Raw genomic sequence first — 27,100 nt, 5'->3', positions numbered from 1 at the left:
TATTACAAGACAACACACCATGTGTAGATGATACCACTGTCTAGCAAGTTAACCAACATTGCCACCAATGTTCCCTCTAATTTTTGACAGGCTGTGTGCGCAAAAAATGTCTTCTGTGCAAATTTTTGACAGGCCATGTGTGCAAAAAATGTCTGTGCAAAGTGTTGTCCTTCTGTTCAAATTTTTGTGCTCGCGGTGTTTCGCCGTGTGCGCAGGGTTTAGGATCTGTGTGCGTGCTCACACGTGCACAGCTTAGAGGGAACAGTGCCACATTGTTTCCTTGTACACCCCCATCTGTTTGTATCCACCTATTTCTTGTCTTTTATAGACTTAAGCTCTTTAGTGCTGGGGACCGTCTTTTTGTTCTGCATTTGGGCAGTGCCTAGCCCATGATTAGAGCTCCTAGGTGCTGTGGTAATACAAATAATAAATAATGTGCATCTAGGGCTGTCATAAGAATGGCAGAATCTTATGTTGTACTATGTGAGAACCCGTGCACCTGTATGGCTGTAATCTGTAAAATGTAAAAAAGCCGAAAATGACTGGAAACTTAAAAAACTGGACTGTAACAAACCACAAATCCCAGTGGTGATTGAACCTGGTGATATTCTGAACAAAAAGAGCTCTCAGCCATGTTTGTAGCTGTTTTCATTGATGCACAGAGCGACACGCAGACAGTGACAATCCTGGAATCTTACTGTATAGACAAGGCCCTTCGATTTTGGTTTTTATTTTGTTTAAAATTTCTCAGGAATTTATCTATGTATATTACAAAAACGTATAGTTTACTGGATAAACATTGGGGTTAATATTGGGGAACGGGAGGACAGGAAAAAAGCAACAAATAGAAAAAAGTAAAGAAGTGAGAGCACCATCTCCTCCCTTCTTCTATTTCTGGGCCCACTCTAGGAGAGACAGCGGCTCGGTTACCAAGCTCCCATCTCTCCTTCAGCAGCAGGGAGCTGGGTCTGTGGGGTCCCCCTAAGGTCTGGCCAGGTTACCAAGCTGTGTCCAAAATTCAGGTTAAAATTGGTAAAAACCAAGTAATAGCTTTTGTAAAACCTGGGAAATTTTCAGTAAAAAACAAAAACGAAGGGCCTTATATATAGACTATTTGAGAAATAGTGTGGGGTGACGTAATTAAACATGGTATCAAAGTGGATGCACACAGGGAAATAGAGTTAGGAGGAGAGGGCAGTTTCAGGACACCCTGTGCTAGGGTTGCCAACTTTCTAATCGCAGAAACCCAAACGTCCTTGCCCTGCCCCTGCACCCCCTTTCTCTGAGACCCTGCCCCTGCTCACTCCATCCCCCCTCCCTCCATCGCTTGCCCTCCCCCACCCTCGCTCATTTTCACCGGGCTGGGGCAGGGGGTTGGGGTGCGGGAGGGGGGTGAGGGCTCAGGCTGGGGGTGTGGGCTCTAGGGTGGGGCCAGAAATGAGGGGCTCAGGGTGCGGGAGGGGGCTTGGGCTGCAGACTTTGGGAAGGAGTTTGGGTGCAGGAGGGGGTTGCGAGTTGGGACAGGGGGTTGGGGTGCAGGAGGGGATGAGGGGTGCAGGCTCTAGGCAGCGTTTCCCTCAGACGGCTGCCGGGAAGCAGCCGGCATGCCCCTCCGGTTCTGTGCACTGCCTCTGCTTGCGGGCACCGCCTCCGCAACTCCCATTGGCTGCAGTTCCCGGCCAATGGGAGCTGCGGAGCCGGTGCTCGGGCCGGGGGGCAGCGCACAGAGCCCCCGTAGCCGCCTCTGAGCCGGAGGGACGTGCCGGCCCCGCTGCGTCCGTGCTGCCAACCGGACTTTTAACAGCCCAGCCACCGGGCCCGTTTCGACTGAGTGTTCCCATCGAAAACCAGGCACCTGGCAACCCGACCTCTGTGCCCCTCCATCGACTCACGAGAACTACATTTCCCAGACGCCAAGAAACGGATAGCTCCCAGCATGCAACGGGAGACTGGTTCGCTCAATGGAGACGCTGGCGGACTACTCTACCCAGCCTGCACTGCGTCCCTCTCGCCCTTTTCGCCGGGCACTCGTGGCGCTGTGCATTCCGGGACTTGTAGGGCCCGCCCGCTGGAAGTTTTCCGTAGAAAAAGTTTCCGGACCCTTTGCCTTTCCCGGGCGATTTCCATGGTTACCGCGTAGTAGCCAATGGGAAGGGGGCTTCTATCGGTGGGAGGCGGGGCTTGTCCGGCGGCCGGCCAATGGTGGGCGGTGTTGTGGCGGGGTGAGCTGGCGGAGGGGAGCGCGAGTCTCCTTGGTGCTGTCCCCGGCTGTGGCCTAGCAGCCTGGAGCCGCGATGGGCGGCGGCGGGAGCAGCGCCCGGCGCGTCACCTTCGAGGCGGATGAGAACGAGAATATCACGGTGGTGAAGGGCGTGCGGGTGAGAGCGGGGCCGGGGACCCGGGGGACGCTCCCCCAGCCACTGCAGGCGCCCCGACCATCGGCCCCCACCCCCGGCAGCTGCCTCCTCCCTCCGCCGTTCCCCTTCGGCCTCAAGCCGGGGACCCGCTCAGCTTCCTTCCACCCCCACGGCCCCTGAGACCTCCTCCTGTCCCGCTCTTCCTGCGCCTGCCTCTCTGCTCTCCCCCGCCGCCCACCTCCCCAGGACCCCCGTCCTCTCTGCGGCCCCACTCCCCGTCTTCTCCTCCCCTCCTGCAGCCGCTTCTCGCCTGGCCCTGTCGCATTCCTGCCGCCCCCCCCCTGTTTCTGAGCCCCTGGCCCAGCCACCGAGACCCCTCCTCTCCTCCCGACCCTCCACCTTGGAGTTCGCGGGAGGCCCCTCATCGTGGAGGCCGGGTGCGTTGTCGGACGCTTAGGAAGAGCGCGGCAGCGAAGCGTTCCCGTGAATAGGCCGCTGGGATCTCGTCGTCGTCAGGATTCATTAGGAAAACTCACAGGAGGACGCGAAGAGGAGGGAGGCTGAGCTGGAAGAGCCTGCGCCCACTCCTCGACTTCCTCTTGTTTTCCTCTCACCCTTTCCACATGTCCTACCTCTTTCTCTCGCTCTCTTTTCATTCTGTCACTGGTCAACACACACGCACAGGTTTTTCTGTGACACTGTTAGGGTTTGAAGTGCCTTGTTCCCTGCATCAGAAGATTAAAGTTTAACCAGACAAGGCACTGTAGGGTTCTTGTTGTGTGGTTGCCCTTTTCTGACATTCACATGGGAGAATGCTCCAGAACAGACAGGGATACCTGGTGGTGTACATGGGCATTGCCCCTCCCCTGGTTATCTGGTAGTCTCAGACGCTGCAGTTCAATGTACAGAAAAGCCTTGTATTTCTTCTTCACCCAAAACTCATGGTATTTTAAATACCGCAGTGTGGTTTAAAGTTGTTACTGTCAGTGTGACTGCACTGATGTAGGGGAATGGATAGAACATTTGGCAGAGTAAACTTGGTTTTAAAGTATTGGGAATTAACCAGTGTGGGTTCAGATGTGGTAGACAAGGAAGACAAGGACAAATGCAGTTCATATTGTATTTATATCTGTCTGTCAATCAAGCAGTTTTAGAATCTTCTTGTTACTTGCTATGTCTGTTATGCCCCAATATTGCAAATGCTTAGCATTACTCTAGTGAATATGTTACGTGTATAAGAGTCACACAGGATCTTTTTTAGGGAAAAGGGCAATATGCCGCATTTATTGCGAATACAGCAGTTAGCACAGGGGTGGGAAAATTTTTGGCCCGAGGGCCACATCGGGTTTTGGAAATTGTGTGGAGGGCTGGTTAGGGGAGGCTGTGCCCCTGCCCCCTATTCCCCTCCCCACTTGCTTCTCGTCCCCTGATGGCCTTCTCCCCTCCGAGACTCCTGCCCCATCCAACCCCCTCCTGTTCCCTGATGGCCCCCCCCCGCCCCATCCACCCCTGCTCCCTGTCCCCTGACTGCCCCCGGAACCCCTGCCCCTGACTTCCCCCCACTGCCCCATCCAACTCCTCCTCCTTCCTGACTAGCCCCCTGGGACCTCTGCCCCTATTCAACCCCCCCCCTCACCGCCTTCTGGCTGCCCCGACCCCCTCCACACTCCTGACCACCACCCGAACTTCCCTGCCCTCTATCTAACCCCCCCATAGTCCCTGCCCCTTTACCGCACAGCACAGAGCACTGGTGGCTGGCAGCGCTACAGCGGCACCACCCAGAGCGTTGCCAGTGTAGTATAGTAAATTGCTCTCCGTAACGGCTACCAGCAGCACATTCCTACGCGGAGCAGTTTAATACACTACACCGGCAGTATGGCATGCTGAGGCTGTGGCGGGAGGGGCTAGGGGAGAGCCTCCCAGGGAAGGAGGGTCCTGCGATCCGTAGTTTGCCCACCTCTAAGTTAGCCGGTTGATGTTTATAGTTACCAGTCCAGAGTCTGGACCAGTCTAGTTGCCAGCCAGATCGGTCGCACAGAGGAGCCGGGCTCTGTTGGTCGCAATCCGATGCTCCTGGAGTTGTGGCAAGATGAACCCAAAGTGCCATGGCCAGCTACCCTGTTCTTATAGTCTTTTTTTTCTCTGTTGAAGTCTATGGATCTTGCTGTGTCAGTTTGTGACCGGTTACTCCTAATTGGTGTTATCTTTTGATGTTAACATTCCAGAACACCTCTGAGAGGGTCATCCTGTCCTGGTTTCGATTTAATCAATTGTCTTGTCTTTAGAGGTGCCAGCCTCCACCTCAGGGTCGTCAATTTGCCCTTCCTTCATTATGGATGCACGTTGATGGTTCTCTGGTATAGTTAAGTTTCTTCACTCCTCCTCTCTTGACCATCTGACTTTAACAATGGCCTTCACACCTTATCTTTTCCTGATGCATGTACTCCTCATTCACAGAAACAGTCTTTTACAGAGACCTTCAAAGGTGTACAGCGGTTTTTATGTTGAGCAAGAAAGGCATTGTAAATAAAACCTTACTAAATCTTGTAATCAAAACAGTTCACATTTTGGCCCGGACCTTCAACATTCCTCTAATCTCCTTAAAATAGACGCAATACAAGATCCTGTTTCTTACTTACTAAACCTTAAAACAAATAAATGTATATTTAACTAGAGTGCCTAATTTATAATACATATAGGAAACCATAGTGGACATTATAACTTATCCTAAAACAAAAGGGTGACCATAATCAGTCATAAGGATTGTTATGATCTGTCCCTGCCTTAACATTGGCAGATGCATTTTTACCAGTGCCCCAGAGGGTCATTCCTTTCTGCTATTCAAAAAGGGTAGCTGGCAGGATGATCAAATCATACATTAATTCTTATAGTACAAATATAAAATCCTGCTCCTACAAATATCCCCAGCTTCAGTGGTAATACTCACATGAATAAAATTTAAGCATATGATAGAAGGTCAGAACCATATCTGGGTTGAGGTTGACTAAGCCTTGCAAATAAGGAGGATGGAATAATTTTAAACCTTCAAGTGTAAATTGAATCTCCCTGCTAAGTCTTTGATCAAATAAAGAATTTATACCAATAAAATATTTTTAGACAAGGTTTTATTAGTTATGTAATTGGTTTTGTATTTTGATAAAGTTAAAACTAGATTTTAATTAGCCGGAACCTGTTTTTTCACAGGAGAATCTGACCAAGAAGTAAATAATAAAGTTTTACTACTTTTTCCTAAAAAGGTGCATTGGGGAAACAAGATACAGCTGTAAATTGGAACATTATAAATATTTCATATTACCACCCATTTTACTAATATTACTGTCAAGTATTTCCCTGGGCTCAACTCATTACAGGCTTATTACAGACTATGCTTGAATCTGTGCATTCATTTCTTGTTCTCACGTCAATTCATATTCATTGAAACTATTAACAAATGTGGGAATTCTGTGTTATGCTGATGTTAGAGTGGATTTAGCTGAAGATTACACTTGCTGCTGTTGTTATTAGTATTGTGGTAGTGTCTAGAGACCCCAGTCAGGTCAAGGCTCCTTTGGGCTATGTGTTATGTAAACACAAAATATGATCCTTGATTAGGATCCAAATAATTAAGAAAATTAAACAGTACAGAACTTGTTACATTTCCTATGCTGCTTCCATTTTTTATTTTATTTCCCCAGACCAATTTACTCCCCACCCTGCTGCTTTCTGTTCATATTCTATAGCAAGCCCCAAATGCCCTCATTCCCCCTGCCCATCTTCAAAAATACCTCCAGGCTTTGTCTGGAGAGGAAGAAAGAAAGGAGTAGGGGTGGAAGACCTATTGCTTTGCAAAGCTAATTCAAAATCTTTGATAAAATTTTAGATGTTTGGTTTTTATTCCGTGGTTTTGTTTGGGGTTTTTTTGGCGACCTGTTTTATCTTGCTGGGATTTATGTTTTTTCCAGCTGTCTGAGAGTGTCATTGATCGTATGAAGGAGTCTTCTTCGTCCACTGCAAGGCCGCAGTTTCAGCGACGATCAGCATCTGGTGATCATGGCTTGCTTGGAGGTACTGCAGGTATGGCCATACTTTCTGAGAATTTGGGGAGAAGTAGAGTATGATGAAGTTTTCAAATTACTGTGATAAACTTGTTACCATTTTGTAGAGATGACTCTGTAGGTTAATGTGCCTGCTGATTACTTTGTAAAAATGAGAGTTTTTAGAATATTGTAATTTTTAAGTTACCCTGTTTGATACTCTTTCTCTGCCTGACATTGACAATAACCCCCTCTCTCCAAGCTAAGTGATAATGATGGACTTAGTTTTGCTTATTGTTCACTAAATGTTTTAAAATGCTTTATTAAACACACACAAAACAGATAAGGAAAACAATCTAGTCAGAACACTTAAATACTCTCAAATTTGTCTTATTTTTTCTTTTCTGTGATTGGAGTGTGATGTATTTTCTTGCTATTGATGAATGTATCTTCTCTAAAAATTCATTAAAAGGAAGCCAGGTATCTAATTGTATGGAATTTCCTAAAAGGAAAAACATCTCTGGTTAAATTTTTTCTAAATTATATTGAATATCTATTTAGGGAAAGAAAATAAAATGTTAGTTTAGGAAGTAGCTCTCAGGTTCTGATGATGATTTTTTTTTCCTACTTGTTTTGGGCTTTTTTGTTGTTATCAAAATCAAGTATTCGCATTGTTTTATTAGAGATATACAGAATATGCCTTAAGATGGATACTTTATCTGTTTTCTTTGTCTTGATGAAAATAAGGATAATTGTAGCTCGTACTAAAGATTACCTGGATTATTATTTATTTGTATTTTGCTCGTGCCCAGAAGCCCCAGTTAGGATCAAGGCACCGTTGTGCCAAACCCCATACAAATACATACTGAAAATGGCCTTTGTGCCAAAGACCTTGCAATCTGAATTAAGACAAGATGCAACAAATATGTGGAGGGGAGAGGACAAGAATAACAGTGATAGGAGCATATGATTATGTGACAATGAGCAGGTTTCAAGTAAAACTATTTTTTTAAAATATACCAGAAATATTAATATCAGTATTCCCTAATAGCCATTTGCTTAGTTGCTCTCAGTTGCCAGTTTATCACAGACACTGTGGTAGAAATGGGTCTTGAGGCAAAGTTTCAATGAGGTGAATGTATCATCTTTCATCTACTGTTTTTGAGAGTGTTACAAATATTAAGCATCACAACACACCTGGTAAGGAGCTATCCCCAGTTTACAGAATGGGAAACTTTGACATGGAGAGGCAAGGTGACATGCCTCGTATCGCACACCAATCAGCAGTAGAGAAAGGAGTGGAAACCAGATCTCCTCACTCCAGGGTGTAGTCCAGTTGACTTTTCCATAGACTTCAGTGGGATTTGGAGTAGGGCTCTGGTGCCGTGCCTCAGCCCCACTACTGTCCAGTTTAGTTAAACGAATGTAGTTCTTGTGACGTTGTGTGCTATGTTACTGTTATAAAAAGGGCCACTCCAGAGGCTGCACTTTGTATCTTTTGACTGAAATCATACCCTTACCTTTGAGATAATCTCATTGTGATATATCCCACCACAGTGCTAAAATGCCCTGTAAAACAGTAATAATGTTCATTGCTGTTGCTCACTATTATCACTGTGGGCAGTTCTAGAAAATAAAATGAAACAAGTGTTGAGAATGGGAGTCTCATGTTTCGGCAACTGTGAAAAAGGGAAATTTGGAATGGGTAATCTGTGCACAGGACTGGCAGCCAGGGATTCCAGAGGTCTAATCTTAGTGTGCATAAACTGTACGCTTTATTTGTCTTCTCTCTGTATGGTAGGCTGGGGGAATCAATACAGTTCTTTTTATTGAACTCCAAAGGCTTCAAATTCAGTTTGACCCTTTGCAAGCTTAGGGAAACTCATACTATCTTTCTTATATATACTTTCAACTTTAAAAACAGCCGCCATACATTTAGATGAAGTGACTATTTCTGCTAGAATGTACAGCAGGGGTTATAGCTTACTTTTGTTGTTAAAAAATGACTTGTATTTAAGAGGATTAAATAATGCTAGAGAGGTATGAGAGATGTGGTAATGTATACTTTTCCTTGAGTGTTTTCAGGAAAGAACTACAGACTTGAGTTCTTTTGATGCATTAATGCTGGTGGACCTGTTTATACTATAGCCAGACCTAATTTGTCCTCATCCGTGTTTGGATGATAAGATAAAGCAGTGACTTGCAAGATTTTTCTTACATCCCTTGTTTGAAAGTCAATCTCTGTGTTAAGAACCTCACATCATATGGACTGCACCCTTTATCTTGGGATGTCTTGTTTTAATTCTTTTCACAATGGTCAAAAACTTTAAGTAGGAAAAATTGAGTAGAGTTTTCTGAAGCTGCAGGCTGAGGAGTAACAGGTTACATCACTTGCAAGAATGTCTTGCTTGCCAATGATTGTTGACCTCAATTGGGAATTTTTTTTTTCTGTACAACTATAATGAAATCTGAAGTTTGAATACTATATCTTAAACCATAATAGGTTGCTTGAGTCATTTTCAGTCTTCTGAGCAACATTAAATGTACTGAAAATATGTAACAAGTGTGAAATCTTTTTAAAGTATATCTATAATTCCTAGGGCAATATTGATGAAAAGTAATTTGATATCCCTATTTAAGTGCTTTTTCTGTGTGTGTATTATATCTGAAACTCAGTCATAATAGACAAAGAGAATGATTTAATTCATTTTAGCTTTACTGGATTACTCTAAAGTTAATATTCTATTTTGAAAAAACAACCCCAAAGCAACAATCCTGATTACAAGGAGGGGAAAAAAAGCTCTAATGCCTGGCCAACGTTCCTTCCCTTGTGGGAACAGATTCTTCCTGAGTTTTGAAGGCTTTTTTTTCTCTTCTGTTTTTGTTCCTAATAATATTGGTTATTCATTATTTGTATTAAAGTAGCACCTACAAAAATCAGTTAAGCATCAAAGCCCCTCTGTACAAACGAGTAATAAAACAGCCTCTATCCCCCCCCAGCTAACAAACTACCGTATATTCTCGATCATAAGCCGGTTCGTTTATAATTCGACCCCGCCCTCCCAAGATGGATAAGTAAAAATGGTAAAAACTGTATGACCCTTCCGTAAGCTGACCCTATATTTCAGGGGTTGGCAAATGTTGACTCCTGGCCCGTCAGGGTAAGCCGCTGGTGGGTCGGAGCATTTTGCTTACCTGGAGCGTTCGCAGGCACGGAGCCCCTCAGCTTCCCGTGGCCGTGGTTTGTCATTCCTAGCCAATGGGAGCTGTGGGGAACTGGCGCCACTTCCCTCAGCTCCCATTGGCTGGGAACGGCAAACTGCGGCCACAGGGAACTGAGGGGCTCCATGCCTGCAGATGCTCCCGGTAAACAAAACGACAATATATTAGATATTCAATTCAATGATTTCATAGAGTTTAAAATAATCAAATTTTGGTGTAGACCCGTTTATAAGCCTACCCCCGCTCTTTGATGCGTCATTTTTTTACCAAAAATATTTGGCTTATGACCGAGTATATACGGTAAGTCAGACTTAGAATGTTCAACAAAAGTAGAAAAACATGACCAGGTCCTTTCATTTGGAAATGGTACCCTAAATTATGTGTGTTGCTATGTGAGCGGGTGTACAGCTCTTTTGTTGTCCCTGTAGGAGCCCTCAAACACCTGAAACACCCCACCCCAGAGGTGTCTCTATAAATAAGCCCTGTCAAGATAGACAATGGTCTAGGGTTTCAAGGGTTAATTTACATTCAGAATTTGGAGGCAACTCATGGAGACACTCCTCATTGGGAGCTAACTAGATGCAACTGAAACTATGGAATAGTTTTTGAGTACAGAAGTGACCATTATAATCATCTAGTCTGATATTCTGCATAACGCTAGCCAAAGAATCTTACTCTGGAATTTGTGCATCAAACCTATAACTTCTGTTTAAACTACAACACGTCTTTAGGAAGACATCTAGTCTTCATTTAAACACTTCAGCACCTTCAGAGGAAAGGTCCTATTACTGAGGATAGAAAGACTACTGGGTGGTGCTCATCAGCAATTGGATCGGGGAGCTTCAGGGAAAATATAGGAGCTATTCTGTGTGGCTTGTACTTTGTTTAGTTTTGAGTTTACGATTTGTAAAACAGCATGGAAGAATGCAACTAGAATTTGCCAAGTTAGTGCCCATTTGGGTTAATCAAGAGCTCCTCTGCAAGTAAAGTCTCTCACCCTTTGCTAGTCTTGCACTCTGAAAATAATTGTTCCTTTTCATTTACCGTGTGATGACCATTTTAAAGTAACAGAAAAGTTTGGTCTGTACATGAAAATAGAGTCTAACATGGCCACGCTTGGACGGTGTCACTTTTATAAAAAGGATCCAGGCAAGGCCGCTCTTAATCTTGGAAAAGGTACACTTTTAATAAAAATTTTTGGTTGTTTGGTGACAGCAAACTTAATTTACACTCTCTTGAAAAGATTTGCTAAAGTGCATTGAATGGCTGGCTGATCAGATAGAGATTAGAAGTCATTACAGTCATCACATGCTAAAGATCACAAGGCAGTTTAGTTGAGTAGGGATTTGTCCTAGCATCCTTGACTAAAATAGTCATACCCCTGCTGTCTTGCAGCATGTTTATGGCAGTTGGTGCCACGTTCTTTCTCAGATTTGGCTCTGTTTTCAGTGGTGTGTAGTTTGAACCTTTCACCCAAAGCATTTCAGTATCAGCGTAAAATTTTATAATTAGATGATGAAATGTCTTCTAACCCAGTAGCCTGCTAAAGTTGTCAAATTCTTCATTTTGTCACTATAATTTTTAACCTGGCACTCATGTCCCTAGATGCCAAAAGTATATGGAGGACAGTGGTATGCATAGGAAATGAGAGAGACCTCTTAATTGAGTGGACTGTCACAAACCACCTTGGTGGGGTGTATATTTCAGTGCAAAACAGAATAAAAAATTAGAAGCAAAAAGTCAAATTGTTTTTTGTTTTTTGTTTTGTTTATGGTAATCAGAGATTGAATTTATTAAGTGTTTTCACCCAATCCCCTGAAAGTGTAATATAATGCCCTATCCTCCACAGTAGAGGATATAGACCTATTAATTTGTGTTATTAAAACTGTTTTAGTGTGTATTTTAGTATAACCTGATAAATCTACTTGCAGATCAGTAAATAATTATTGGCTGTTCTTAAACTTTCTGCCATCTTGTTGATGCATTCTTTGGGGCAGATGGAAATGCACTGTTTAGTTTGGCTATTAGTAGGTGAACTATTGGGTTGCCTACACAGTTAGAACAGCAAGGCAGGATGTGAATCTACAGCGCACTAGCTCACCACACAGTAACTCGTTGTGTGGACACTCCTACTGTACACCAGAAGTTCAGTTGTGTGCTTTGACATGTTCTCAGCTATGGAATCTTTAGTGGATTTACAGTTAAATCCAAAGTTCTGTAGCTGGGAGGACAGATTGTTAAGGGACATAGCGAAAAACAATTCATGGGTGGCGTTCGTGGAGTAGCTGCAGACGGTGGAGCACTGCTTTTGAGCCTAAAAAACAAGCACTGATTGGTGAGATAGCATTGTAATGTTGGGTTGGGATGATGAATGTTGTCTTTTGCATCTGAAAATTCTATATCTGGATCTGTGTGCCAAGCTCACTCCAGCCTTTCCAGCTCAAGGACACTAGAATGAGAACTACATTGACAGTTAAGAAGCAAGTGGCAAATGCACTCTGGTAGCTTGCAGCATGGGATTGCTACTGGTCAGTGGGAAATAATTTTGGGGTTGGAAAATCTATAGTGGGAGCTGTTGTCATGCACCTTCCTTTCCTTTTCCTGTTGGGATGCCTGGTGTCTCTCCATTTTTTTCCTGTCTTCTCTATTCCTCTGCATGCCATCTGCCATGTTGGCCCACTAAGTCCTGAGTTTCTGATCTGATGCAACACTGCTTGCAGGATCTCACTAAACATATCCTTCTTAGCCATCTCCTTTGTCCTCCTTCTCAAGGTCAGGCACTCTGCTGGTATGGAAGGGGCCCTCCTCAAGGCTGCAACGGCAGTAGCTACAGATAAAACAGACAGATGTATTGTTGGATTTACAGCTGTAATGGGCAGTGAAAGATTAATTTAAAAACTCCCTCCCCTTATTCCAATTTTTTTAAAGATATGTTTATTGACACTTCAGCTTTGGAGTACCTCTGCACAGCACTTCTCTTAAGTCTTGGCCATGATGGATATGGGCCAGAAGGGCATGGGGGAGGGAAGGAGGAGGGCATTAAGATTTTAGGTTGCATGAAATAACAACACTTCGGGCCCTATTTCCATGGGTTCAAGTATAGGGCAATGGCACTGAATACTGGTACTGTTTTCCACAGGTGGTGGTGATTTTAGCTGATATCTCACTGAGGGTAACAAAGGCACAGCTGCCACTGGCATCCCAAAACTGCCTGGACCCATGTGCCACTAGCCTGTTTACTGTAATGGTTCCAGACAAACTCAGTGGAGAGTGGCATGGGAAGGTGTCCTACCATGGAGGAAAAATAAGGCATACATCCTTTGGAAGAGTATTGCAGAGTATCTACATAAAAATTTTATTGAGATCTCTCAGGATTCCAGGGCCCTTACTATGATACAAGGGACATTACTGTGTACATAAACAAACTGCTCCACATGCGTTCCTTCCCTACCTTACAGGAGAATGCTTGTTGTACTCCTATATCTTCTTTTATGAGTAAAACAGTGAAAAGTTGATACCTGTGTCTTAACTTAGGGATGGGCTGCGTGCTATCTTTACAGTTAAACTTCGTAAGGGAAAATACATGCACACACTTACCGAGGTTCCTTTTCCTTCATGAGCTTGGCTGTGCTTGGCTGGTGGGACTGGCAAGAGTTTGGCAGAGTTTCAAGCTGGTCCTGGCTCGCAGCATAGCTGGATCTCTTCCCCACCCAGGGTAGAAAAAATTGTTTTGAAATTCACAGCAATTCTGCTGTTCGGAGAGCTGGATTTCTTCTTAACTTGCGTAGTCTTGAAATTATCAAGATCAGAGCAGGTAGGCATAGTGGAAGAGTGCAACGTGAACATTCTCAAGCAGTGAGTTGGAAAGTTTGTGTCTAATTATCATTTTACCGGTTTTATGGCTCACATCTTGGAAAACCAATGGATATTTTTGAGACTCAAGACAAAACTAAAAGGAGGAAAAAATAGATAGGAGAAACTTGGTTTGTTTCTGTTTACCACAGCAGTGTGTTTAACATTTATTTGATTAAAGTAGGTCTAGTAGTTCTGCTTTTAGTGGTCAGTTCTCTGTCTTTCTCTCTGGTAACTTTTTGTGCACAGGCAGTGTTTTCTCCTTTAATAGGCATTCATTTAGAAGTACCATTTTTGTTTCTATATGTACTGTAAAACAGGCCATTCCAAATGTACAGCATATTATGTGCTTCCCTGGTCTCAGGTGGATTTGCCAAATTAAATTTCATGCTAACCTACCCCAAGCTCTAAGCGCTCTATTAGGTTTTACTGAATGCAGATATTTGCTGTAAGTCTTTTTTTCCTCAGTAATTTAGCAATGCAGATATAGCAAAAATGTTTTTACAGCAATTATGAAGATACTATATGCAACACGTTATCTGGTTGCTAAGAAACTGTGTACAGGTTAGGAAGAGCAGATCTGTTTTTTGTTACACAGTATGATGGGCTATACAAACACAGCACTGGTAAAGAAGGGGTTAAGCAGCTGCCTTGGGCCCAGGCAGCCCCACTCTGCCACACCTGCAAAGCAAGCATGGCTTGGAGGAGGATCTCAAAGGGAGACCAGCCCAGCGTAGGAGGGCAGAAGACAGTGGAGGTGAACTGACTTGCACTCTGAACTCCTGAGAACGAGTTCCTGAGATGTGTTGGACTCCAAGGGAAGGGAGATGTGAGTCTCAGAAGGTCTGAGACTTTATCTTTGATTCCAGCTGCTTTGCCCATTGGGAAACAGGGATCTGGTAGGAAGTGATCCGTGGAGGCAGCAGTTGAGCATTTGGTGATGCAGGACTTAGCTGCTTACCGCGGTCCCTGGATCAGAATCCAGTGGAGAGGGTGGGCTTGGATTCCCTTACCAACATCTAGGGAGTGCCAAAAACAGAAGCAGACCCCTGATACGGAGAGAAAAACCCTAAGGACAGAAGAGTCAAGATCCCAAGACCTCAGACTAGAGGGGCAGAACCAAAGCCCCCTTGCATAACCCAGAGGACTCCCCAATTGCTGGATGCTATGTACCTTGAAAACAGCATACAGAAAACATGATCTGGCCAGAGTGCTGAGTTACAGAAAGGACAGACCACTTCAGGTCCAGAGTTGCTGCCAACAGGGAAAGTGCCAGGAAAAAGATAACCTGCTATGCCTTTGCTGACTATTGGGTAGCACCTGCAGTTAGTGATCCTCTTCACAAACAATATGGATTTTGTGCTCAAAAAACACCCTCCCCCTGGCAATAACTAACTAATGGGAAACCAAAAATAAAAAGCTGCTGGCACCTGGCTTATGTTTCGGCTGTTTAGGCTCTCAGAGCTGTGGTGTTTTAGTTGTTCTCAACTAAAAATGTGGAATGATATTTTTAAGCTAGAGAAGAAGAGGTATTTCCAGTCATGCATGATTTAGATCATAGAACATTCTGCCAGACAAAACAGTAGTGTGTAGCGATGGGTTTAAGAACGGAATGATATGTGTTATGGGCATGGCTTATTGTACTGTTGTGATGAGGTGCACTCATCTCTCTTGAACGCTTCCTGTTGGCCGGGTGCAATCCTGCACTTTTTCTTTTTCCTGGCGCCTCCTGTCGGCTTTTGCCCTTGTTAGGTGGGTCTTCAGTGGCTAAGCCCTCTGGCTAAGTCTCTCAATTAATATGCATGAACAAACCCCTTCTCGGGTAACAAAATCCAAAAAGTGGTTGGCCCTCTCTGGGGTCTTCAGCCCCATCTCTGGGCCTGTTTAAATTCTAGACCCTTTCTTGGGCTTTTAGTACCGAGTCTTATCACCTTCTTGGGCCTTAGGCCATTTCCTCAGCAGCCAGCGGGGGAACCCAAGACCGCCCACTGCTCTGGATCCCACCCCAGGGACCCTATAAACAGCAGCCATGTGCTGCTTCCCTTTAATAGTTGCTGCTGTGTTCCTTGGGCTGCTTCTCACTCAGTCCCATCACCTTCTTGGGCTCTCTGTTTGAGCAGGGTCTCTCTCAGGTCACCTTGCTTGGAGAGTTTCTCAGCCTCTGTCTTGATTCCTCAGGATCTTCTCTCAGGCCTCTTTGCTTGGAGAGCTTGTAACAGTCTCTGCCCCCTTTTAGTTAGGGTTCTCTCTCCTAGGCCTTTCTGCCTGGAGAGCTTCACAGTCTGGTCCCTTCTTGACCAGGGTCTCTCTCAAGCCTCTTTACCTGTGCACTTTCACAGCTTTCTGATCCCAGCCATCCACTGACCTGTTCAGGCCCTCCAGCTCCTTTTAACTGAGCCTGCTACACTCTCATTGGCTACTTCCGTGCAGTCTTTCTAGGCAGGCCTGGAGGACCCACTTTCAATGCTCCTTTCCTAGGGCAGGGTGTGGTAGGACTGCAAGGCCTCTCAAAAGGACTGGTACACCCCGTCACAGGTGCCTATTATTAAGGTTGTCCACCACTTCCCACTACAATTCTCCATGCTGGGTATGTGTGTTAAGTGGTGTGTTCTTTATACAAAATGGTTCAGCTGTTTCAGAGCATGAGGCTAGGGGAAAATATGTTTTGTCCATGTAAAAAAATTTTTGGTGGGACTTTTATTTAAAAAATCTTGAGCACCCTTGTTCTTTAGAGCAGGGACTCGAAATGTGGCGGTGGGGGCAGGGAAGCTGACTTTTATGTTGAAGATGTGCCTTTTGCTGTCCTCGTGAATATCTGTCCAAATTTGACCAAGTTGTAACCCTTGTAACCCTTTGAAATATCCCTTAGTAGAGATCTGCTAACCTTCACAGTTAGAATCTTTAGGAAATGTATCTATACTGGGCATGCTCAACCCTGGGGGTGAGCACGTGTTTCCGTGCAGTCTCAACTCTGAGTGACTGGGGACCATGCTGGATCTGAGTACCAGAACTGATAGCAGGTAGCCTGCCTCTGTGTTCTTAGTGATCCTTTTACTATGGCAGGGCAGCATAGGGGAGTAAGCTGCCTGATTTGAATGCAGAGGGGAGACGAACTGGGCTGGGAGATAGATGGGAGCAAGGAGCCCGGGGGTGAGAACTGAGACTGGAAGCTGGTGGGGAGAGATGGACTGGAACATGGTGCGTGTAGGGGTGCTTGGGAGCCTGAGACAGGATTTGGAGCAGACTGGGACTGTCTGGGAATGCAACTGGGAACCAATGTGGTGTGGGGAGATCTGATGAGGAGCCTGGCTGTGAGGGGGAAACTTGGAACTGGTTGGGCAGTGAGACCTGGACAAGGAGCTGGGGAAGGCATAGGGGAGACAGAGATTGGATGGGGAGCCTTTTTTAACAGTTTGAGGTGGTAAGGTGGCAGGCAGCCATTGCACGGGGCTCAACAAATGTGATTTTATGGTGTAATGCTAGTATTACAGGCGAGGTTTCTCCTTTTTGGTAATTAGTCTTAGGAGCGTAAAGGAATATGCCATTTAGAATACAAGTCCTGAGAGTTATCTGGTGGGGGTGTGTGTGTGTGTGTGTGAGATCACGTGCTTTCTCTCTCTTAAAAAAAACAAAACAAAAAAACACAATAGCTGCCTTTTTAAAGTGGGTTTCTTTAGCTTTGAGTTAAGCAGCATCAAAAATTTTGACAAGCAGCTTAGCATGTCAAAACTACTGAATCCTTTGTTTAATTAGAGATTGTACTATATGGTATCAAGAACATGCTTATCTGAGTTACATGTAATTGACATGGCCTGTCACCGAAATTAAAATGTACTGGAGTGTGCCAGGAGAGTTCAGTACGTGTAACTCAGTTCACTTTTGATTTTAAACCAAGTCTTTATTCTTCAGTCAGGTGAAGAGGGAAAACCTTTTGAATTTTGCAGGTTCTCATTTTTTTCACAATATTAAAGAAAAAGTACATTTTATATGGCAGATTCTTAAGGACATACCTATACAGAGCCCCATTCATCCTGCTAAAGTAATGATGCCTCCTGGCTGTAACAGGAGGTGCTTGTTTTCTATCGGTGATGACTTATGTGCAGCTTAAAAGATCTTTAATGTAATATTAAAGAACATTTTAGAGCTATGGATCTGCTGTTTGTCATATCAGCATGAAAAGAAAGGGTTTGTTTTATTATCTTCCACCTGCAGGTGCAGGCTGGAGCCAAGTGTTCCTAAAGCTCTTCATCAGCTGTCAGATCAGACAGGTTAAGTGTACTGTATAGTCTTCTTCCACAAAAGCTCTCTGAGAGCTGTTTATTAGTTAAACAGGAGGCAACCACTTACTGCTTATTGTCCCCTTGGAGCTAGGAAAAAATATATCTACTAATACTGTAAATTGATCTTATTTCCTGAAAGTGGCTTGCATGTATTTAAGATCTTTGACGTTTTGTTCAGAAATGTCACTAAAACTTGGAAACACCTTCAGAAGTTAAAAATTGCATACCTCTCCGAATAACTTAATCTATTGTTACAGCACTTTTAAGTGTTACTTGTAATGGAAAGATTAGAGGGGGGAAATAATTCTTCTTTTTTTCCAGTTTAGCCTTATGGAATTGACAGTATTTTGTGTAGAGTCACTTCTACTGCTTCTCCTTTTCAGTCACTGAATCACTTTCCACTGTTTGGTAGAAATGTCATTCAGCAATAGGGGAAGAGGGAGAGACTGTGTGTGTGGGATTCCAAAAAGTTGGAAAATTATAATAAACCTGCAAATATTGGCAAGGGAGTGAGCCCAAGGGATAGGGATGTCTCAACTTCGAAGACATTTTAAAAAATTCTACATTGCATTTGACAGTGTCGCTTTAAAAAGCCAAGTTAAAAATGACTATTGGAGAGGAGGAGGATGTTCTGTGTCCTTGCTGGAGTTTTGAGTCTCCTCTTCTTTGCAACCTCCTGCTTCAGTTAAGTGTTTTGTTGTTGCCAACTAACACTCTGGTTGAAGAGCTTCCTTTCAGTGCTGTGTCAGACTTCTGGAGTGGTCCCTGAATGTGGAGCCAGTGACACAAGGTCCTTCTGATCTGTATTCTCCTAATTTAGGAGTGGAGTATGCTCTTTTCACTACATTCCAGGGCAGTGGTTTGGAGAACAACAGATTGGAATTGAACTCATATTTAGTATGGCAGTGTAGATCACTACATTGTTATTTCTGCCTGTTCTTTGTCCTTGGGATTATCATTTGACCATTTGTCCCTTCTAGTTTTATAATCTATGAAATTTTCTGGACCTTGTATTGTAGCCCCGAGTCCCCCTGCTAGGATTGAGAAATACTGCCTTTGTGAGGCTCTTTCATGCAGGGTCAATGTGCTACTTTCTGGCAGTACTAGATCTAGCTTGTTACTAAAATGAAACTAGCTCTGCTCTCTGCAGCAGTAAGATTACCTGCTGCATCCCTTTATAGTGGCATGTTTTTCTTATTTTGTAATGTTATAAGCATGCAGGTCGCTTAGCAGCAGTAGAGTTCTTGTGAATACTATGTCCCTTTAAAGGGCATCATAGTCATTTTAAAGTTTATTTTTAAAATCTTATTACCTGTTACTATAGATATATGTAAAATTCTTACAGATTTAATAATCTATTTAACATCTAATTTATTTTTCACCATTAAAATAATTTTTATTTCATTTGGCTGAATGCTGAAAATACAGGTAAAGTTAATGTTGTTTGTAGTTAGGTTCAGTTTCTGATTAGCAGGCACAAACACAATGCTATGATTTGTGTTTCAAACACTTTAGGTGGTACTTAAATACAAAAGTGTTTTCACTGAAATTAAGACATTTGTATTCATATTGTTTTTGTGATTTCCTTCCACTTCTCTCCCTTTCCTCTAAAAAACCTATTATTTGTGCCTAACCTACAGGCACATGTGTCCATGGCGTCTAGAATACTTAAGTGATAAGCACATTCGAAATATCTAATGCCGACATTTCAACCAGACTTCGTCTTCTGTTACTGGTATTACATAAAGTAAACATTTGGTCACTTTTTTTGTGTAAACTTTTTTTTTAGATTATCTTCTGTATAATAAGTGTAGGTTGTTTCAGTATATGTTGCTGCTGCTATACTTAAGACACAGAATAGAAAGACAAGGTTTTGAGGTAATATCTTTTATTGGACCAAATTCTGTTGAAAGAGACAAGCTTTTGAGCCACACGAACCTACACAGACCTGAAGAAAGACCTCTGTGTACTTCAAAAGTGTGTCTCTTTTATCAACAGAAGTTGTCCCAATAACAAATATTTTATCTCACCCACCTTGTCTGTGTAATATCCTGGGACCAACATGGCTACAACCCCTTTGTAAGATACAAAATACAGTCCCTGCTGTTTAAATAGAACATCAAAAAAGAATCCATGTTTGTATGCCAAGAATTTTCATCCCTGAACTGGACTGTAAAGCTTGGACACACAAGTGACCAATTAGTTACATATATATTTTAATGGTTCATATCTCTCAATTTCTATTTGGGTTTCAATTATTTCTGTTAATTGAATGGAGTTACAAATGAAGGGAAGATGGCGTGTTGCAATTTGCATCCAAGCTGAGTCAACTACATGTGAGAGTATGCTTCATATTGTTGTAAAGAAAACAATTCTGTACAAATCTTTCCCTATAAAGCTGAATAATAAAATAGGGATTAGACTTGAGAGAACCAGAATATCTGTTAGAAAGATCTCTGCCATTTGTCATCACAAGTCTTTATTAAAAGTTATGTATAAAGTGACTGTTTTGATGGCTGCTGCTGAGTTTCAATTCCCACGTATAGGTATTCAAAATTTTATATTGTTTGATATAGAGACTGCTGCACTTGATCAGTTTTTCCATTGAAGCAGACCCCTGATACTCACACACCTTTTTATACAAAATGAAATAGAATAGACACAATAACCATTTATTGTTGGCGACATGTTAGTCCATGAAAACCTGGAGGTAAGGTTGTCAGACTACTTTAAATGGAGAAAGCAGAATTTTTCATATCTTTATTACTATTGTATATAATTCCAATCATCAAGCAAAGATCTTTTTGTATAAATTATGCTTACAGCTTTGAAAGATGTAGTGATGAAAGTAATACACTAATCTGTTTGCGAAACACTTCCAACAGCCTTTACTGATGAGGAATAAAAACTAGGTCTTTATGTACTGTTTACTGCTTAAAAAAAGCATTTTTTTAATAGTGTGATTTCCGAGAATAGAGAGATTCTTTCAGCATTTGGAGCTGTGAATAAATATCATGCTGGAAAAAATTGTAAGCAGTAGTAGAAAAGGCTAAATGTCACCATGTTGTTAAAGATTGATATTTGCTATATGATGCAGCAAGTGTTATCTCTATCTTTCCATTCTGTTTATTTGCCTTGCCCTCACCCTGATAGAACATTCAAATTGATGCCATTTGGGATCTTTCAATGTCTGCTCTTGGTAGAATGCACGGTAAGTGACTTTAAGATCCCTTGTGTTATCAATATAAAATTTTCAATGGAAGAGAGAAATCAGATTTGTTTTGAAAATTTAAATTGAGATTCCTATTGTTTTTCTATTAAGTGGGTGATTATAATTGTTTTAATAGAATCATAGAATATCAGAGTTGTAAGGGACCTCAGGAGGTCATCCAGTCCAACCCCCTGCTCAAAGCAGGACCAATCCCCAAATAAATCATCCCAGCCAGGGCTTTGTCATGCCTGACCTCAAAAACCTCAAAGGAAAGAGATTCCACCACCTCCCGAGGTAACCCATTCCAGTGGTGAAAAAGTTTTTCCTAATATCCAACCTAAACCTCCCCCACTGCAACTGGAGACCATTACTCCTTGTTCTGTTATCTGCTACCACTGAGAACAGTCTAGATCCATCCTCTTTGGAACCCCCTTTCAGGTAGTTGAAAGCAGCTATCAAATCCCCCCTCATTCTTCTCTTCTGCAGACTAAACAATCCCAGTTCCCCCAGCCTCTCCTCATAAGTCATGTGTTCCAGTCCCCTAATCATTTTTGTTGCCCTCCGTTGGACGCTTTCCAATTTTTCCACATCCTTCTTGTAGTGTGGGGCCCAAAACTGGACACAGTACTCCAGATGAGGCCTCACCAATGTCGAATAGAGGGGAACGATCACATCCCTCGATCTGCTGGCAGTGCCCCTACTTATACATCCCAAAATGCCATTGGCCTTCTTGACAACAAGGGCACACTGTTGACTCATCTCCAGCTTCTCATCACTGTAACCCCTAGGTCCTTTTTGCAGAACTACTGCCTAGCCATTTGGTCCCTAGTCTGTAGTGGTGCATGGGATTCTTCCGTCCTAAGTTCAGGATTCTGAACTTGTCCTTGTTGAACCTCATCAGATTTCTTTTGGCCCAATCCTCCAATTTGTCTAGGTCCCTCTATATCCTATCTCTACCCTCCAGCGTATCTACTGCTCCTACCAGTTTAGTGTCATCTGCAAATTTGCTGAGGGTTCAGTCCACGCCATCCTCCAGATCATTAATGAAGATATTGAACAAAACCGGCCCCAGGACCGACTCTTGGGGCGCGCCGCTTGATACCGGCTGCCAACTAGACATGGAGACATTGATTACTACCTGTTGAGCCCGACGATCTAGCCAGCTTTCTATCCACTTTATAGTCCATTCATCCAGCCCATACTACTTTAACTTGCTGGCGAGAATACTGTGGGAGACCGTGTCGAAAGCTTTGCTAAAGTCAAGGAACAACATGTCCACTGCTTTCCCCTCATCCACAGAACCAGTTGTCTCGTCATAGAAGGCAATTGGGTTAGTCGGGCATGACTTGCCTTTGGTGAATCCATGTTGACTGTTCCTGATCACTTTCCTCTCCTCTAAGTGCTTCAGAATTGATTCCTTGAGGACCTGCTCCATGACTTTTCCAGGGACTGAGGTGAGGCTGACTGACCTGTAGTTCCCCGAATCCTCCTCCTTCCCTTGTTTAAAGATGGGCACTATATTAGCCTTTTTCCAGTCGTCTGGGACCTCCCCTGATCGCCATGAGTTTTCAAAGATAATGGCCCATGGCTCTGCAATCACATCCGCCAACTCCTTTAGGACTCTCGGATGCAGTGCATCCGGCCCCATGGACTTGTGCTCTTCCAGCTTTTCTAAATAGTCCTGAACCACTTCTTTCTCCACAGAGGGCTGGTCACCTCCTCCCCATGCTGTGCTGCCCAGTCCAGTAGTCTGGGAGCTGACCTTGTTCGTGAAGACCGAGGCAAAAAAAGCATTGAGTACATTAGCTTTTTCCATATCCTCTGTCACTAGGTTGCCTCCCTCATTCAGTAAGGGGCCCACACTTTCCTTGACTTTCTTCTTGTTGCTAACATACCTGAAGAAACCCTTCTTGTTACTCTTAACATCTCTTGCTAGCTGCAACTCCAAGTGTGATTTGGCCTTCCTGATTTCACTCCTGCATGCCTGAGCAATATTTTTATACTCTTCCCTGGTCATTTGTCCAATCTTCCACTTCTTCTTTGTGTTTAAGATCAGCAAGGATTTCACTGTGAAGCCAAGCTGGTCGCCTGCCATATTTACTATTTTTTCTACGCATCGGGGTGATTTGTCCCTGTAACCTCAATAAGGTTCTTTAAAAGACAGCCATTATATATGAACGTTTCCATCAAACCTGGGTGCATATACAGTGCAAATAATAATAAAAAACAAACAAAAACCAGTAGGCTTAAAATGTTACAAGATGACTTACAAATGTTAAATTTAGCCCTACAACAGCCCTGAGAGATAATTGAGTATTACTGTCATTTGACGGATGAGGGAACTGAGGCATAGTATTGAAGAGACTTGCCTAAGGTCACAGAAAAAATATGTAACCGATGCAGGAATAAACCTACATCTCCTGATTCCCCATCATATTCCTTAACCACAAGACCATCCTTTCTTTTTATGCAGTCTTGTGGTCTTATTCAATCTAAAATGTTAGAGACAGATACCCTCAATAGAACAAAGCCATGTCTCTTGTCAGTTATTCAGAATGCTTCTTCATTTCTACCAATGTCCCCTCACTTTACCTGAATTATGCTTAAGTCAGTTGCTTTTCATTCAGTTATGAATTTGTCCGATTCTAGGACAGTAGGGTTATGGGAAATATCCATTTCTAAAAGATTTGATTTCACCTTCATATAATCAAATTTTATCAAATTCTGGTCACTTTTATAATAAAATGCTAAAAATCATTCCGAAGGAGTCTTAAGTTTTCATTTTCTTTCCTGTATGTTCTACAAAGCTGTGCTTCATTTACTTTGCTTTATTTGCAACTGTGATCACTTCTGGTTTAAAAGACTTAAATTCTTTCAGAATAAATAGAGAAAAATCCAGATTCTTGTTCCCCTTTTCACATGTACTCAGAACTAACCAAAGTGGTTTAGAAGCACAGAAACAGCTACTTAGACTGTGTGTGTGTTGAGAATTTTAGGGAATTTTTCCAGCTTTGGTCTGGCAGAAGTGCAGACCCATTGGTCTTAATAATGGTAGGAACACTAGTCCAAATTTGCTGCAGGCATCTTTACCATGGGGTCATCTAATTCTGCTGAGAGCTGGGTGAGCCAGCAAAGTGACAAATGTGCCTGTGATTGGCTTTTGGTATTACTTCCAGTGTCGCTAATGCAGGTGGACTGGTGTGAGATCAACACTGAGAGAGTTCTTTAAAATCTTCAGTGTAGACATGACCTTTGTCGCAGTGGCCAGGGTAAAATGGCTTTTCAGAAAAGCCTCAAACTTAACCAGTGAAATGTATTCCTTGTGATCAAAGACAGAAAGAATGAAACCTAAACCTGAAAACCCTATGGTTTTACCATGACTGAAAAAAAGAAAACACTTAGGCCTGGTTTACACTAGAAAATTAAGTTGGCTTAACTATATCACTTTGGAGAAATCCACACCCTTGAGCAACGTAGTTAAATTGACCTAAGTCCCTGCGTGGACAACGCTAGGTCGACAGAAGAATTCTTCCGTTGACCTAGCTATATCCTCTCTGGGAGGTGGATTAACTGTGTTGATGGGAGGGGTTTTCTGGTCAGCGTAGGTAGTATGTATGTACGCTGAAGTGCTACAGCAGTGCAGCTGTGCTGCTGTAACGTTTCAAGGGTGGAAAAGCCCTCAGTCTGATGGGAAGCAGCCTGTGAAAGGGTTGATGATGATAATGATAAGGTGAAATCTAGTATGTAAACTACATTTTTGCAGATGGAACTTGAAAGCTATAAAGGAAATTATCACACCAAAATTAAGTTCAGCTAATAGACTGTCAGAGTAATTCTGCAATGCTCTAAACAGTGGGAGATATGTTGTTACAGAGAGTTAAGTTATCAATAGTGGTGTACTTAATTTGAAGTTTTCTTGTTCTGGTGAGTTTGCATGTTTCTAAAAAATCTACGGAAGCACATAAAATACCCTTTTATGAACATAAAATATATATAAACATAACATATCAGAGCGGCGTACTTTCAGCATTATTTTATAGTGCAGAATGCTGGTGTTGCCGGCACCCAGTGCCGAGAGGCTGAACAACAGCTTGAGTTGGTTCGTTACCCGGTGTGCTACACCCAATAATCACAACGGAGTGGAGAAGCAGAAAAGTTTATTTGCAGCTGCAAAAAGGTACAGGGAGAATAAAATCTCAAATCCTGCACAACAGAGCAGGAAGTTACACAGGCTTTTATACATCCTTTTTCCCAGCATACTTATCCAATAGCAAGCTGCCCCAAGTATCCATATAGTCAGCCAATTCAGTTCCCAGCTAGTTCCCTGATTCTCTGTATCATTTGTTAAACTATACATAAAGCTGCTTTATTCAGCATTGTTCTTCCATATCTCCCCTGTTTGGCCTTGCTTAGTTTCAGGCAGTCTGACTCTGCAACATACTGTTGCAGATTCTCAGCATAACTGCTGTGTGTGCCTCCAGGCGGGGGGGCCAAGGACACTTGGGCCTAGTACGCAGAGCTGCTGCGAGTGCCTCCAGGTAGGAGGGGGGGCCAAGGACACCTGGGCCTAGTGCGAGGGGGCTTCATCGACACTCGTGGTCTTCCATCCCCTCGAGTTACCTAGTGGCCATGCCCCAGTGTCCCCAACACTGGGAAATGAGAAAATATGACATGTCCAAACTATCTTCATTCCATACAACCTGCCTCAGAAAAATCCTCTCTACCTTTTGGCCCAGAACAATCTCAAACCAAGATCTATTAACACAGTGCAGCCAAGAGGATATGAGCACCATCATTACCAGGAGGCGTTGGAGGTGGATTGGCCAGGTGCTTCGGATGGAAACTGATTCCATCACCAGTAAGATAGACACCTGAAGGCAAGCGAAAACGAGGCTGCCCGAAAACAACATGACGAAGAGCTGTGGAAGCCAAGCTGAAAAATGTGGGGCACAGCTGGGGAACCATTGAAAGACTTGCCAGAAACAGACAGGAGTGGAGGAACTTTGTTGCTGCCCTAAACGCCAGAGGCGTAATGGGAACATGATGATGATGAATATAAAATTTGTGGTTTTGATTGAAGAAGAAAAATTGGTCATAGCTTTTGTTTGCACTATATAAACTACTTCTGAGTTCTTAGCCACCCTTCTCCAAAGCTTTAAATTGTTACACCTCGCAGCTGAAGACAAATGATTAAGATTTTTTTTTGTTCCTTTTCTTAATGCTATGATTTTTGTTGATCTTACTTAGCACTAAGATCAATTAATAAACAGAACTGGCAATGATCTTTTCTGCAGCTTCAGTGATGAAGTCTTTCCTTTTAACTAAATACTGTAAGCTAACCACTTTCTAGTTGTAATGCTGTTTTCCTGTCTTTCTTTGAACTTTGCTCAATTCTCAGGTACCATGGAATAAAAATACATAATGCGCAGTCTGGCTGATCCATGGTGCATCGCTCAGTGCATTCACTTTGTGCTTTGATTGTTCCATCTTGTCAGTTCTCTATAATTCATCCTGCTTTGAAACACTTCTAGTTATCCAACTGTATTGGTACCAATTTTTTTCTGTAAAACTTCACCTGACGCTAACTTATAGCACTTCAGGGCTGTTTGATATTTTGAGAGCATACCTTAGGAGGATCTATTTATACAAAAAATAACCTGAAGTTCTCAATGCCCTTTCCCGCATTAGAGATTTACTTAAATTCACCATCACATCTTCCACATAATGTAACTGATTTAATCCAATGTTTTTTCTGAGGCATGTCCCATGTGTGTAAACCCCTCTTGTTTTTTTCTTTGAGCTTTGCAACCTTTCAGTGTTTATCATCTATCTTATTATTTGCTGTCTGTTAACAAAATATATGTTCCTGGTTAGGAGTCCTACAGCATCAAAATATATTCGGACAGTATATCTACACATGCTGAATTCTTGAAATGAAGACAATAGGTATTAGGAGTTCTTTTAAATGCCATATTTTTCCCTCCATTCATTATTAGTCATGACTTCAGCAAGGTTCAGAGAAATTAAAATGGATCCCAGTAAGTTCTCCATACCATGAGATCAAATAACTTTACAATACATTTATGAATCTCTGAGATCAGAAGCAGAAAAAATTTAGATGGTCTTGACACAACACTGTATACT

General features: G+C 42.9%; 1 protein-coding gene across 4 annotated transcripts in view; it reads left to right on the top strand.

Annotated features, from left to right (window-relative positions):
• The first annotated feature begins 2,208 nt into the window (after positions 1 to 2,208).
• The window catches only part of CHCHD3 (coiled-coil-helix-coiled-coil-helix domain containing 3), a 239,683-nt gene continuing 214,791 nt past the window's right edge, over positions 2,209 to 27,100 (top strand). Inside the window, exons 1-2 of one of the 4 annotated variants that reach the window (XM_048836700.2) lie at positions 2,209 to 2,378; positions 6,320 to 6,431. In XM_048836700.2, coding sequence (XP_048692657.1) covers positions 2,295 to 2,378; positions 6,320 to 6,431 — 196 coding nt within the window. In that variant the 5' untranslated portion in view covers positions 2,209 to 2,294. The remainder of the gene's footprint in view (positions 2,379 to 6,319; positions 6,432 to 27,100) is intronic. The other 3 variants (XM_048836699.2, XM_048836702.2, XM_048836701.2) reach the window with 3 other exon arrangements.

Source organism: Caretta caretta, chromosome 1 (genome assembly GCF_965140235.1).
Source record: "Caretta caretta isolate rCarCar2 chromosome 1, rCarCar1.hap1, whole genome shotgun sequence".
NCBI classification, from domain to species: domain Eukaryota; kingdom Metazoa; phylum Chordata; order Testudines; family Cheloniidae; genus Caretta; species Caretta caretta.
This window is presented reverse-complemented; position numbering and strand designations above follow the sequence as displayed.